Genomic DNA, 13963 nt, shown 5'->3' on the forward strand with positions numbered 1-13963 from the left:
CATATGGACCTAAAGCATTATTACGAAACAGCCTAAGCATAATGCAAAAATAATAGTTACAGACCCTTTAATTTTTCCATCTAAGGATGAGTCCAACCTGAATAGTTTGCCTGTGTTCGTGATTTGTTTTGTTTTTTGTTTTGGCTGCGCCCCACGTCATGTGGGATCTTAGTTCCTGGACCAGGACCAGGGATTGAACCCGTGCCCCCCTGCAGTGGAAGCTTGGAGTCTTAACCACTACACCAGAGAAGTCCCTGTGTTGGTGATTCGATGTCCTGAAACAGAGTAGGTTTGTAAAAGGCCAGGTTCCATGTCTATCACAGAACTGTGGCAACTGCGAAGAACCAGAGCAAGCAGGATGCTCCAGCTGTCCTTAAAATACCCGGTTCTGCAGGAAGCTTCCGGCAGACAAAGGCTCACAGGACTTCACTGGGGAGAGGGCTTATGGGATCCATGGACAGGACACTCAGAATGTGAAGTGATCTGCAATACTGAAGAACAAACTTTAAGCAGCTAATGCTGTTATATCTTTTATACGATGAAATTTAATAGGATCTGTGTTTAGTTCATTTGTCAGTTCCTTACTGACATCTGGAAAATGCACCTGATTTATAAACAAAGTGAATGATACAGGCCAGGTCTTCAGGATTTCAAGTACCCGCACAAGGACAATGAACTTGCTCTGAAATCCACCCCAAAGGGCACGATGGCACAAAATGGTGTTTCTGGGTCTGGAGACTATTCACCAACACTCAAGCCACCGAACCAATAATGAAAATCTACTTCATGGGCAGAGACATCTGAATGAAAAGTCTTTGGAAACGCCGAAGGACATGAAGCCATATTTAAAGTGGGAAAGGAGAGACCTCAACACAGTGCTTGTAAAGCTGAAGGAAAGGGCAGTTTGATGTAGGCCACTAGGCAAGACGGGGGGCCATGGGTTCCCGAGGAAGGCCTCGGTTTGCAAAGTTCTATCCAAATGAACCACTTATTGTACCCAAAGGCCAAACAGCACCGTGAAGTTTCCAGAAAGCCCCGATATGTTACAACTGTGTCTTCGGCAAGCAAGTCTGATCTGCCTTTCTAAAAAAGGCACCTGAAAGAAACCCTGCAAGGTAAGTGTATCACCTGCCCCAAAGCAAGTAACTAGGGTCCAGGTGGCCCTCTGAGCCCCGGAAGGCCAGAGCAGGAGGGGCTGCTGGCGTCGGGAGGCCGACCCCCGCCTCCTTCCCCCGGGCACCTGGCCCCGCGGAGCACGCCCAGCGCCCGCACCGAGGTGGGCTGCGCGGGGCGCGGTTGCGTCCTCCCCTCCCCCACTCCGCCCTCACTTACTGTTGCTGGACTTGAGGTCCCGGTGCAGGATGGGCACGACGGCCTCCTCGTGCAGGTAGAGCATGCCCCGCGCGATCTGCACCGCCCAGTTGACCAGCACGTGCGGGGGTATGCGGCGCGCGCGGCGCGGCCCGGGCGCGCGGGGTTCCGGGGCGGCGTTGGCGGCGGCCAGCGCGCGGTTGAGCGCGCCGCCGCGGGCGAACTCGAGCACCAGGCAGAGGTGCGGCTGCCGCAGGCACACGCCGCGCAGCTCGATGATATTGGGGTGCCGCAGCATGGCGAAGAGCCGGGCCTCGCGCCGCACGCTCTCGGCCGCCGCCGCCGCGTCCTGGTCCGGGTCCCGGCGCGCCGCCTTCACCGCCACCTCCTGGCCCTGCCAGGTGGCGCGGTACACCTGCCCGAAGCCGCCGGCGCCGATGAGCTCCTGGAGCTCCAGCCTCTCGAAGTCGACGTGCACCGGCGAGCCGGGCCGCGGCGGCGGCGGCCGGGCGGGCGGCGGCGCGGGGCGGGCGGCCGGGCTGCACGGCGCCACGTAGTTGGCGGGGAAGATGCCGAGGCGCCGCTGCACCTGGCCGGCCCACCAGCCCTCGTCGCCCGACACGGCGGCGTCCTGGGACAGCACCTCCACCAGCTGGCCGCGTCGCAGGCTCAGCTCGTCCTCGCCGCGCGCCTCGTAGTCGTACAGCGCGGCCCACAGCCCCGCTCCCGCCGAGGCCGAGGCCGAGGCCGAGCCGCCGGAGGAGGCGGACGACGACGACGCGGAGCCGGCGGGGGCGCCCGGCGCCGGCGACCCCGGCCTGTCAGCCGTGACCTCGGCGCCCGGCAAGGCCATGGGGGGCGACGGCGAGGGCGAGAGCCGAGCGCGGGGCGGCGGGCTCAGCCTCGGGGGCGGCCGGGGGCGCGCATCGTCCGGCAGGGTCACCGCCTGCGCCCGGGAAGGCAGGGAGGAGGAGTCGGGGCTCGGGGACGGCGGGTGTTCACGGGCCCACTACCCGGAGGCCACGGCTTCAGCCCCCGTTCCTCCTCGGATGCCTCTGCTGCTGCAGCGGTCCCAGCGGCTGCCTGGGCTGTCGCTCCATGGTGGCGCGCTGGGCCTGCGGACGGCCTGCAGCACGATCGGCCTAGCCGCCGCCTGAGCCCGCCCCCAGGGCCCGCCCCCAGGGCCCGCCCCGGACCCGCCCCGGACCCGCCCCCTGGGCCAGACACCGCCTGCGCCGCCCCCTCCGGGCCCGCCCCGCCTCGCCCCTCCCCCACGGGCCGCCCCGCCTCCAGGGACAGCCCACCTCACCTGGGCCCACTCCGCCCCCAGGGCCCGCCCACCGCACCCGGCCCGCCCCGCCCCCAGGGCCCCAGGCCGACCCCGAGGCTCGCGCTCTGCGGCTTTGGGTGTGCCGCGCACTTGTGTCCCGGGAGGCGGAGCCAGCTCAGGGCTGCGAGAGGTTTCGGGGAAATTGAAATTAAGCCCAAGGTCAGGCTCGGAGACTACTATTCTCCACTCTTCTCTGGAAGCCGGTGGCAGCGGGTGAAGAGGATCTGGTGTCTTAGGCGGGACGGAGAGTGGGCTGAGCGTCGCGGTGCGCCCCGGGACAGGTCCAGAACAGATGGGGAGCGGCTGCGGACCGCTCACTGGGCGGCGTGCAGCCCAGGACTGAGGGGTGACGGAGCACCGGGCAGTGAGCCGTGGGTCAGCGGGGAGCTCATCCTTGGTGACAGATAATCCCGCGTCTGTCTTTATTGTCTGCTCAAAAGGGAAAGGACCTGTGAACCTATAGGTTCGGGTGTAGAAGGCATTGGCAACCACGGAGTGCTCGAGCCCCTGGCCTTACATATTCCCTAGGGAAGGCGAATAAAGCTAGAGGGTCTGTTCACAGAAAAGTTGTCCTCGCCGATGTGCTGACTTCGTTTACCGGGTGTACGTCAACATCCTGGGAAGCAGGGCCTCCACCCTCCTCCATTTGCTCTGGGTAGCGAACGATCGCCTTCTGACAGCGTCAGAAAGTGAAGCTTTTATGTTTGGAGGCTAGGACAGTTTCAGGTCTAGGGATAGGAAGGAACTTTGGGATTTTCTTGTATGAACATGTTTTCTTCTCTGTAATTTTTGCATTCATTAATTTAGAAAAACCTTCATCTTTGAGGGCTTACTGGTGATGAGGGCTGTGGAAGGGAGTACCATAGTTAGTTCTCCTGAAACAGACTGCCACTGTGAGATGTAGCCAGCCTCTCTTCCTCTGCGGCCGAAAGCAGCAGTGCCCAGCCCAGTGTCACAGGGCCTTTCCCTCTCCACCCTGTTATCCCTCCATGCTACCCCTATTTACAGTTCCTGCTACAATCGCGACAGGCCACAATATCCACACACCCGTGGATCTCTTCTCTATATTGATGGAGATGTTGGACAAAACCCTCCAGGTGTGAATACATCTAATTTAATTAATATTTAGTTAGCACTTACTCTAGCCTAGTCTCTAGGTGTAAGAGACTAGGCTAAGGATTGGAGGTTACAAAGCCCCATATCTAGAGAGTAAGAGACAATAAGTGAGTGCCAGGACAAAAGAATAAGCCAAGTGTCCTGGGCTCAAGGCAAAGGAACAATCCATTATGCCTGGATTCTCTGGGGGATGCTTTGCTGAGTGTCATTTGAGCTGTGTATGACTAGGATTAATAGAGAAAGGGAAGAAGGACATTCCAGGCAGTGTGAGCAAAGGCAGGTGAGTACAAATAAACAGTGGGCTCAGTGAACCGCTAGAGGTTGAGAGTTTCCTGTGGCAGGAGGTGAGGCTACAAAGGTAGAAGAGAGCGCAACTGTAAAAATCCTAAAGAAATGAGAGTGTCCTGTAGGAGGCCAGCGTTTCCTGAAGTGTGGGTCCTTTACTACCCGAGAACAGAGACACTATTTTGCTTTTATAAAGATAGGACATATAATAACATTGAATTACATGTTAAGAAAGTCATTGCCTTTGCAGTTTTCTTTCAGTCTTTCAAATTATACCATTTATTGGCTGTGTGACCTTGAACAAGTTACTTTACTTCTCTGTGGCTCAGTTTTCTCATCTGTAAAATGGGAATTATATGAAATAGTACCTGCCTCATAGGCTGGTTGGGAAGACTGAATAAATTAATAGATGGAAAGGCTTGCGAAGGTGCTTAGCACGTAGTAAATTCTCAATAAATATTAGCTCTTATTGTGGTATATATATACAATGGGATATTAGCCATAAAAAAGAATGCAATAATACCATTTGCAGCAACATGGGTGGACCTAGGAATCATCATATTAAGTGAAGTAAGCCAGAGAGAGAAAGACAAATACCACATGATATCACTTGTAAGTGGAATCTTAAAAAAAAAAAAAAAAAGATACAAATGAATTAATATATAAAACAGAAATAGACACATAGACATAGAAGACAAACTTGTGGTTGCCCGGGGTGGTGGTGGGGAGGAGGGATAGACTGGGAGCTTGGGATTGGCATATACACCTTGCTATATGTGAAGTAGATAACCAGCAGGGGCCTCCTGTGTAGCACAGGGAACTGTACTCAGTATTTTGTGATTGCCTGTAAGAGAAAGGAGTCTGAAAGGGAATGTGTATATATATATATATATATATATATATATACATATATATATATATGTATATATATATATGTATATATATGTATATATATGTATATGTAAACATATACATATATATATAGCTCACTTGGCTGCATACCTGAAACTAACACATCATTGTAACTCATACTTCAATTAAAAAAAAAAAAGCTGCCAGGATGAGCTTGGTCACCTTGTGTGTAATGATCTAACAGGATCACCGCATCAGGATGTCAGTGACAGGCCATTAAGGCAGTAAACTAGGCATTATTTATCAGGGTATCTTTGGTGCAGATGCTGTGCATTTAACTTTTTAAGACCCCCTCAGATCATTTGAGGAATGAGGCTGGGAATGGATAATTATACTGAGAAAAAAATATTAGCTCTTATTATGAATACCCTTTTCAATGAAGAGAGCAAGCAGTTCCTCTGATCAGCCCGTTTAGCAAACCTAGTTTCTAATTATTTTGTTTTTCTAGTATTTACATGTATGGTTGGCCACAGATAGCCCCAGGTTGCAAGTTTTGTTACCACATGAGTTTTGGTTTTCAGAGCTTTTTGGGTTCTAGAATTGTGGATAAGGGTTTGTGGGAAATGTTCAAGATAACCCCACCCAGGTTTCTAGCTTAAGCAGTTAGGTGGATGGTAATGATGTTAAATGACCTAGGGAATAGTTTAGGGAGAAGGCTTTTTTTTGGTCATGTTGTATTTGGGATGATTGGGGGACAACTAGCTATAGAGTAGGAATATCAGAGAATCAGGAGATCAGAAAGGAGAGCATTTATGGTGGGAACGGAGTTTTGGAAGTAATTCTCTAAGCCAATGTCGAACACTTGACATGAACTATTCGGGCCACATAGAGAGCAGGGGGACCCAGTGTGTGCTTCTGCGTTAGAAGCCCTGTCCACAGCTGGCAGACATCCATCCTGGCAGACTCTTCCTGCCCTTCAAGGACTCTCTGCTGCCTTCCAGGACCTCAAGCCTCTCAAGCTCCAGAGGGATCCATCCTCAGGGCCTTCTAAATTAGCTAAACTTGACCCCTTGCTTGACTCACACCTGATACAAAGAGGGGTACCAAGTGGTTATGACTCTCCACACCACGATTCAGAGACTCATCCTGTGGACCCCACCTGAACCTCCAGCAGTGCTATCCCCTGGGACCTTTTCCCCATTTGGGACCTCTGAGCAGGAAACTGTCCTGGCAGGGCGTCTGTCTGTGCTTGATTATTCCTAAAATTCATCATTTGTTACTTTCACATCTGTTTTTTTTAACCCTCTGAATCTTACAGCTGGGGAAATAGCATAGGTGTCCTGTGCTACTCAGAGGTGAGTGCTGTAGCCACGCCCACTCTCTCTGGCCCTGCTCATTCCGCCAGGAAGACAGTAACAAAAGAAGAACAGAGTGTGAAGACAGAACCGGAGTGACAAATATATTTAAATAGAAGTTGATAAAAATAAGAACCAAGGGGGAAGACTTTAAAGAATCAGACAAAGAGGGTGACAGGTTGGTGTTAGTGAAAACAGAGGGAATGGTCATATGGATTTGCTCTCTTAAAAGAAAAAAGTTGTGGGGACTTCCCTGGCGATGCAGTGGTTAAGAATCTGCCTGCCAATGCAGGGGACATAGGTTCAAGCCCTGGTCAGGGAAGATTCCCACATGTCTCAGAGCAACTAAGCCCATGCGCTACAACCACTGAGCCCACGAGCCACAACTACTGAAGCCCGAGCGCCTAGAGCCCATGCTCAGCAACAAGAGAAGCCACCGCAATGAGAAGCCCACGCACCGCAACGAAGAGTAGCCCCCGCTTGCCACAACTAGAGAAAGCCCGTGCGCAGCAATGAAGACCCAATGCAGCCAAAAATAAATAAATAAAAATAAAGTTTAAAAAAAAATCAGCTTTAGTTGTGCGCAGGGAGACAATTTATAGTGAAAAAAATAAAGAGTAAGAAAGTGGAGATGGGGAAAGTTAATCTAGAGCTGCCCTTGCCGTCCAGGATCTTATAGAGTCAAGATTAACAAATAGGAGGAAATAGCAATACGAGAGGGACATACTGCTTGGGCTGTGTGGAGCAGTAGAGGAGTTGAAAGGCAGTGGAGATCTGTGAGAAAGAGGGTGACATACAAAGTGACCAACTGTCCCAGGTTCCCGACACAGGCCACTCAGGGCTAAAATCCCAGGATGGTCACCCTCACGGTGAGATGGTGTAACAGAGGAGAGAGAACTTTCAGGGTTGGTGGGGTAAACAAGTGGATGGTAAAAACAGGATCATAAGAGGATGAAGAAGAAAACATAAGGAAGAAAGGACAAGGATTTTGGTGTTCACAGGCCATTGTCATGACTCAACGACAGGAAAGAATATTTTCTGGAGAAAAGCTAGAAAGGAAGCCGGATTAGAAAGGACTTAAAAAATGGGTGTCTGGACATGAGGAGAGATGAGAAACCCTGGAGGGGTGAGGAAAAATATTCCCTCAAGAACTATGTGTAAATTCTTTAAGACATGGAACAATCTTCCAGATAAAAAAATGGTTCTTAGAATTTTTAGTTACTTTTATCAGACCTTCATACTTCTAGGTGTAAAACAGTATATTAGGAGCATTAGCAGTTCAATGGAATTGCTCAAACTATTTAAGACAAAAAGCATTTTGATTGATGCCCTGGAACTTTGGAAATGCCAGCTGTCATGAATTATTTACCTTGGATTACATTTGGGAAATGGTGTGTGTGTGTGTGTGTGTGTGTGTGTGTGGTGTTTCACCAATGTGGTATAATTTGGTATAATGGCAAGAGTCTGCAGACAGTCCTGGGTTCCAATCTTGACTTTGTCATTACTTGTTACATGACTCTAAATGTTTTTCCACTGTCTCTGCAAAATGGTAGAACAACAGTATCTGCCCTGTGGTGTTGTTCTGAAGATTCATTGAGCTAGTATATTAAAGCATAGCACTTAATTAGTGCTAATAAATGTTAGCTTGTATTATTTTAATCTTCATTACTATTCATAGAGGAGCCATTAGAATAGAAAATTCAACAGAAAGCATATTTATCCTTTTTTTTTTTTTTGGCTTCCATTTGGTATATTTTCCCATACAAGATCAATTTCACCTGCCAAGAAAAATTCTAAAATTTTCACAGGGTGTTCAGAATTAAAAGTTGGGATGGTAATTTCCAAGGGTCTTGGGCATATGACATCACAAAACATAATGCTTTTTATGTTAACCAAATTATACATATTTGCAAGTAATTATACATATTTGCAAGTAATTTTTATTATTATTTATTTACTAACTTTATTTATTAACCAGTATTCTTGATATTCATTCATCATGGACCATGCCACAATAAAGCCAAGTAATAATAGAGATAGTTTGCAATAGTGGTAGAACAGAATATACAGAAAAACTGGGTTCATCTTTCAACATCTTTTATTGTTTTTTTTGAGTGTCAGGCAGTAATCTAGGTACTTGGGATATTAAGGTGAACAAAACAAAGAAAGTTCTCTTTTATCATGGAACTTATATTTTAAAGGCAGTAGGTGGGAAATAGAATAAATATGCAAATTACAATGCATATTAGAATTTGATAAATACTGTGTAAAAATAAAAAGGAAAGCAAGAAAAGATGCATCAGGAATGGGGGCGAAGGTGGAGTGAACTGGGGCATTTTGTGGTGGTCAACAGGGTAGAGAGGATGGCCTCGTTGAGAAGGAGAGATTTGAGCAAAGACTTGAAGGACAGAAAGGATTGGACAGGCAATTATCTGGAGAAAGATTAAGTGAGCAAATACCACAAAAGAGTTCACAATGTACTTTGACTTTCCCGTTGTCAGGGGAAGGCCCAGCTCATTACCTCAATGTTGTAGCTGGGGAGGTATAAGTGAGTGTGGTGAGCAAAACACAGCATGGAGTACTTTTTGTTGTTGTTTTGTTTTTTACTTAGACTACTTATTTTTATTGAAGTACAGTTGATTTACAATGTTGTGTTAATTTCTGCTGTACAGCAAAGTGATTCAGTTACACATATATATATTCTTTTTCGTTATGGTTTATCACAGGCTATTGCATATGGTTCCCTGTGCTATAATCCGGTTCTCTGGCCTCCTTTTCATGAGTATAAAGATGTGGGGTTAAATGAATAATAATAACAATGGTGACAATGGCGATGATGATGATTCATCAATTATAATAAGTTAACACTTACTGGAATGTTCTCTAAGTGCTGAAGCTTTGAATTCGGTCTGTGTGTCAGGTTGCTGTTTAGTCCCAAAGTTGCACCTGGCTTTCAGCTTTGGACAGAGTCATCATGAGTTTTAGAATTTCTGTAACTTTAATCACTGGATAGGACTGGCCCCTTGCCTGTCCACGCTTAAAGTTACAGATTCCAGTCAGGGCTACTCAGATGCACAATGAACTACTTCATTGAATAATACAACAACGTAAAAACCTGAGTGGTTTCAGAAAGCCAAGGTCTTTTTTAAAACTCTTTACGATATCCCTTCTAAAGGAAAGCTACAAAGCTCATGACCTTGGACCTGAGATAGGAAGGTCGTCATTCCCCTCTGAGTTGCCATTTTTGTACATTCTGTCCTACTAGAATTAGTTTTCTTTTATTTGTAATTTACTAGACTCTTCAAATATAATGACTAATTCTTCATAAACTGCTAGAAATATTAAACAGAGGACACAGAGGATAAAGATGATTAAAAAAAAAAAAAAAAGAGCAATTTATCCTCCTAAGATTGTAGTGAATAAACCATAGGCTAATGGGTTTATACTTGCTATGTTTCGTTTTTATTAAGTGCCATCAGCTTGCTAGTTACATTACAAAACATACAGTAAGTTCATGTTCTTCATCAGAATGTCTAATTCTTGGACTCATGGCTCACAGACTCATGGGTCTGTTTTTGTGAGCTGACTTTTCTACTCTGAACAAATTTACTCTGTTGTGCTCTTTTATGGTATTCATTCTATGGAAATGATGGTTTCCTGCACCTCAGATCTATCTTGGGGGTCTAACCTTCCTAAAATAGACTGAGACACACAACAAATTTACACCACTGACCTTCTTAGAGACCTTGAGCTTTGGTTTCAACAGCCCAATTTTTTAATGTACATATAAAATTAGAGAAATATTAACATAGTCACTTAAGAATATGATGAGTACCATGAGAATTAATGGTAACAAAATTAAACAGCTCTTTTGAAATTCTTAGAAGAAAAACACTAAATAAATCCAAGAATTTTTTTTCTATTACTGCTTTCAGCATATGCTAATTCAGCACTGATCTACATGGTTCAAGGTTCTTTCATGAAGTAATCTCTTTCTCTAAGTCTTTTTAAATCTCTGCTGAAATTTCTTCAGAACTCTTAAATCAACCCAGCTGACCTTTTCTTCCTTTAAACACAAAGGTGGAACGTACCAGTTATAAGTACCCTGCTTCCATCCATTCCTGCTGCCACCATTTCTCCTGCCTCAGTGTTAGTTTTAATCTCTGTAAGAATTTCCAGGGCCCAAAGCCACAGCATCTGCGTCATCATGTGAACTTCCTGATTTTCTGGGTGTTACTGTTACCTTCTAGGTTGGTTTTATTATCCTGAAGGAGCTGATGAATGTGAAGTACTTTGAAAACTGAAATGTGTCCTGTAAATGTCAAGTATTGTTTTGTGGTTGCTACGTACAGGATTATTTGAAGTCTTCCTAATCTTTTCTCAAGTCACTTGATAGAGTTGAGGCTTCAGTGAGGGAAATCCTCTAGGGAGTATCTATTTCAGGGAGGATTTTCTTATCTAATAATGCTCTTGGGCAAACTGGTTTTCTATAATAACAGTAAGAATACCATTAAAAAAAAAACAAATGCAACCTCTCAAAGATTAGAAATTTAACATCTTCAAAAAATCTTAACAAATTATGGTATATTCAACAGGTAGAATCTGAGCCCCAGCTTCCACTTATACTGGATATTGATTTTCCTTAATATTAAGTTTGGTACTGGAAACCTTATTTTTCCTACTTTGATGGATTCTAAGTCTGCTTTTTCAAGTGAAACTAATATTCTTTTAGCAGTTTATTATTCCCTTGACTAGTTGTCTCCATCTTTTAATATTTTCCATGTTTAGAATCCATCTAGAAAGAAGCTAGAAAATCTGCTATGTGTGTGTGTTCTAATTATTTTTGCAGCCATATTTTAAAAAATATTTTCTTACTGTGACTGAGACTGACATCTTTTCAGACATTTGAGTCATTTGAATTAACCTTTCTGTGAACTATCTGTTCTTTCCCTTTGTCCATTTTTGGTTGGTCTTGTCTTACTTCTTGTTGATTTTTAGGAGGTCTGTGTGTATTAAATGACTTATCTATATGACTTAAATATGAGGTGCACATATTTTTACTGGTGTGTCTAGATTTTTTCTCCTTGTGTGATTTTTTTTTGGCTGTTGTTGAACACTTTATTTTTATTTATTTATTTAATTGAAGTATAGTTGATTTACAATGCTGTGTTAATTTCTCTTGTACGGAAAAGTGATTCAGTTATACATACAATTTTTTTATATTCTTTTCCATTATGGTTTATCTGTGACTTTTTTTTCTTTAATGAAGATGTTTTCTTTTCTTTTTCTTTTCACTTCTATGTAGTTGAATCTTTTCCTTTATGGATTCCAGGTCATAGTAGAAAAGACTTCCTTAGTTCTTGAAAATGATTTTCCATAAGTTTTCGTTTAGTGTTCCCCCCAACCCGACCCTCCTCCATCCTTCTAGCTCACTGACATTTCTGTCTACTTGTGCCCTAGGACCACAATATTATAGTATCGGCTAGGACTAATCCTCCTCACTAATATTCGTTTCCAGAATTTTCCTGGCAATTCTTCTTATTTATCTATACAGGACACAAACTAACATCGTATGTGTAAGCAGCACCCAGATCAGGAAACAGAGCACCAGTAGAAACCCAGGAACTCCTTGCTCTTCCTTCCATCACTGTCTCAACATCATAAATTAGGTTTCCCTCTCTTCAAATTTTACAGAAATGGAATCATATTGTGTGTACTCTTCTGAGCTCATGGTACTCAGTAAGCTTGTATTCGTTAAGATTTATCCCTGTTGTGGCGTGTATTTTTAGTTTGTTCCTTTGGGTTTCCTAAATTGGGATTATGTTAGGGGTTTCAAACTAATTCACCAAGACTTTGTAACATTGAATCTTCCAGGCTCACAACTTTCTACGCCCTTCCATTTGTTTAATATTTTTGTTTGCTTGTGTCCTTTGATAGCTCTTTAAGGTTTTCGTCATGTGGCTATCTTCTCTAATACTTTGACCAATGTTCCCAGACCACATGAAATAATGATTTTTGATAACGGACATCCTAAATTTACCTCCTTTAATGGGTACCCTTTAGGTGATGAATCATCTTTGTATTCCTGGAATGAATCTCCCTTTGGTTTTTATGTGTTGCTGCATTCACTTTGCTAATATTTAATTTGGATTTTTGCATGAATATTCATACTCGTGATTGGGTATAGTTATGGCATTTTATTTGATTTTTGGAATGTATGTTATGTTACCTTCATGTAAAGGATTTGGAAATGTCTTTCTTCTTTTTCAGTGTTCTGAAACAGTTTAAATTACACTGGAATTACCTGTCTCATAAAAGTTTATGTACAAATCTGCTTTGCAAGAGTTTGGGTCTAGTGCTTCTTGAATGTGTACCATTTTTATAATATTCTCTATTTCTTCCATAAGGTAATTGTTTGCTTTAGATTTTCTCTCTTCTGGGGTGAGATTTGGTAATTTAAATTTTCCTAGATAATTACCCATTTCACCTAGGTTCCCACATTTATTTACATACTCTGTAGCAAAGTATTCTCTTATGATTATTTTAATTTCTTTCTTTTCTATTGTTTTATCCTTTTTATCTCTTTTTGCCTATTTATACTTTCTACCTTTGCTTCTGTTCAGATGAGCTACTGATTTATCTATTTTATTGCCCTCCCCCTAACAAAACTTTTGTGTTTTTGTATTTATTTATTAGTTCTATTGTTTTTCTTTTTTCTAATGATTAATCTCTGCATTTATATTCATTACTATTTTCCATCTGCTTTCCTTGGGTTTGTTGTTGTTATTCTTTTCCTTGAGTTCAATGCTTAATTTATTTTCATTGTTCCTTGTGTTAATTAGGATAGGCTAAGCTGCGGTAGCAAATGGATCCCCCATTTTGGTAACAACACAATAGGAATTAATTTATTTCTATTGTAATTTATTTCCAAGTAAGAAGCAGGCATTTAGGCTGGTGAATCAGCTACACCGTGCTGAGGCCATTCAGGGTCCTGGTGTTCTGTTTTGAAATCATTCAATTATTTTTTGCTAAATGGAACCAGGAACAGTCAATATGCACACACATTCTTTCTTTTTTTCTTTCCCAATTTTTTTCTCCAGAGTCATAGGCTCAGTAGCTGTTGGTAGGTCATCTGAGTCCCTGAAGAGGACACTTTTACCAAATAATTTAATGCTGCATAACTTGGGTCTCCATCTTTCCAGCCTGCAAGATGTTTCCTTGCTCAACAGCTGCCAAGCCAATGCCAACTATTTTAGGTTTTATTACATTTGTACACTATTTCAAGGTAATAATTTCTGTGTTAGGGTAGGTTGTGCTGCAGTAACAAGTAAACTCCCAAAATCTAGTCACTTCACAGAATAAAAATGTATATCTTGCTTATTAAAAGAATAACTGGACAGGAATTCTTGCTTATGCAGTTGTGTTTACAAGCAGATATAAGAATAGAGAGGTTATAAACAAAAATATATTTGCACCTTTTTTATATGTACTTGTGTAGTTACCTTTACAGGTGCTCGTTATTGCTTTGTGTGGATTGGAGTTATTGTCTAGTGTCGTTTAATTTCAGCCTAAAGACGCCCTTTTATCTTTCCATAGGGTTCTGTAGGGTGGGTCACTGAGCTTGGGATGGAGGAGGGGTGAGAAGAGCCCCTGGTAAAATGTCACAGACTCTACTGTCTTACCTAAGTGCCTTAGTTCCTCTTGGATGGATGAT

At 43.9% G+C, this 13963-nt stretch overlaps 1 protein-coding gene across 10 annotated transcripts in view; it reads right to left on the reverse strand.

The window, feature by feature from the left end:
- The window catches only part of MAP3K21 (mitogen-activated protein kinase kinase kinase 21), a 136614-nt gene extending 134130 nt beyond the window's left edge, over positions 1-2484 (reverse strand). For all 10 annotated transcript variants that reach the window (XR_014252945.1, XR_014252946.1, XR_014252947.1 and 7 more), the window contains exon 1: positions 1333-2484. Coding sequence is in view for 6 of the 10 variants with exons in the window: in XM_082422962.1 (XP_082279088.1) it covers positions 1333-2164 (832 nt within the window). In the remaining 4 variants the exon portion in view is untranslated. The remainder of the gene's footprint in view (positions 1-1332) is intronic.
- Between the last annotated feature and the right edge of the window lie 11479 nt (positions 2485-13963).

Source organism: Balaenoptera physalus (genome assembly GCF_965194825.1).
Source record: "Balaenoptera physalus genome assembly, chromosome: 14".
NCBI classification, from domain to species: Eukaryota; Metazoa; Chordata; class Mammalia; order Artiodactyla; family Balaenopteridae; genus Balaenoptera; species Balaenoptera physalus.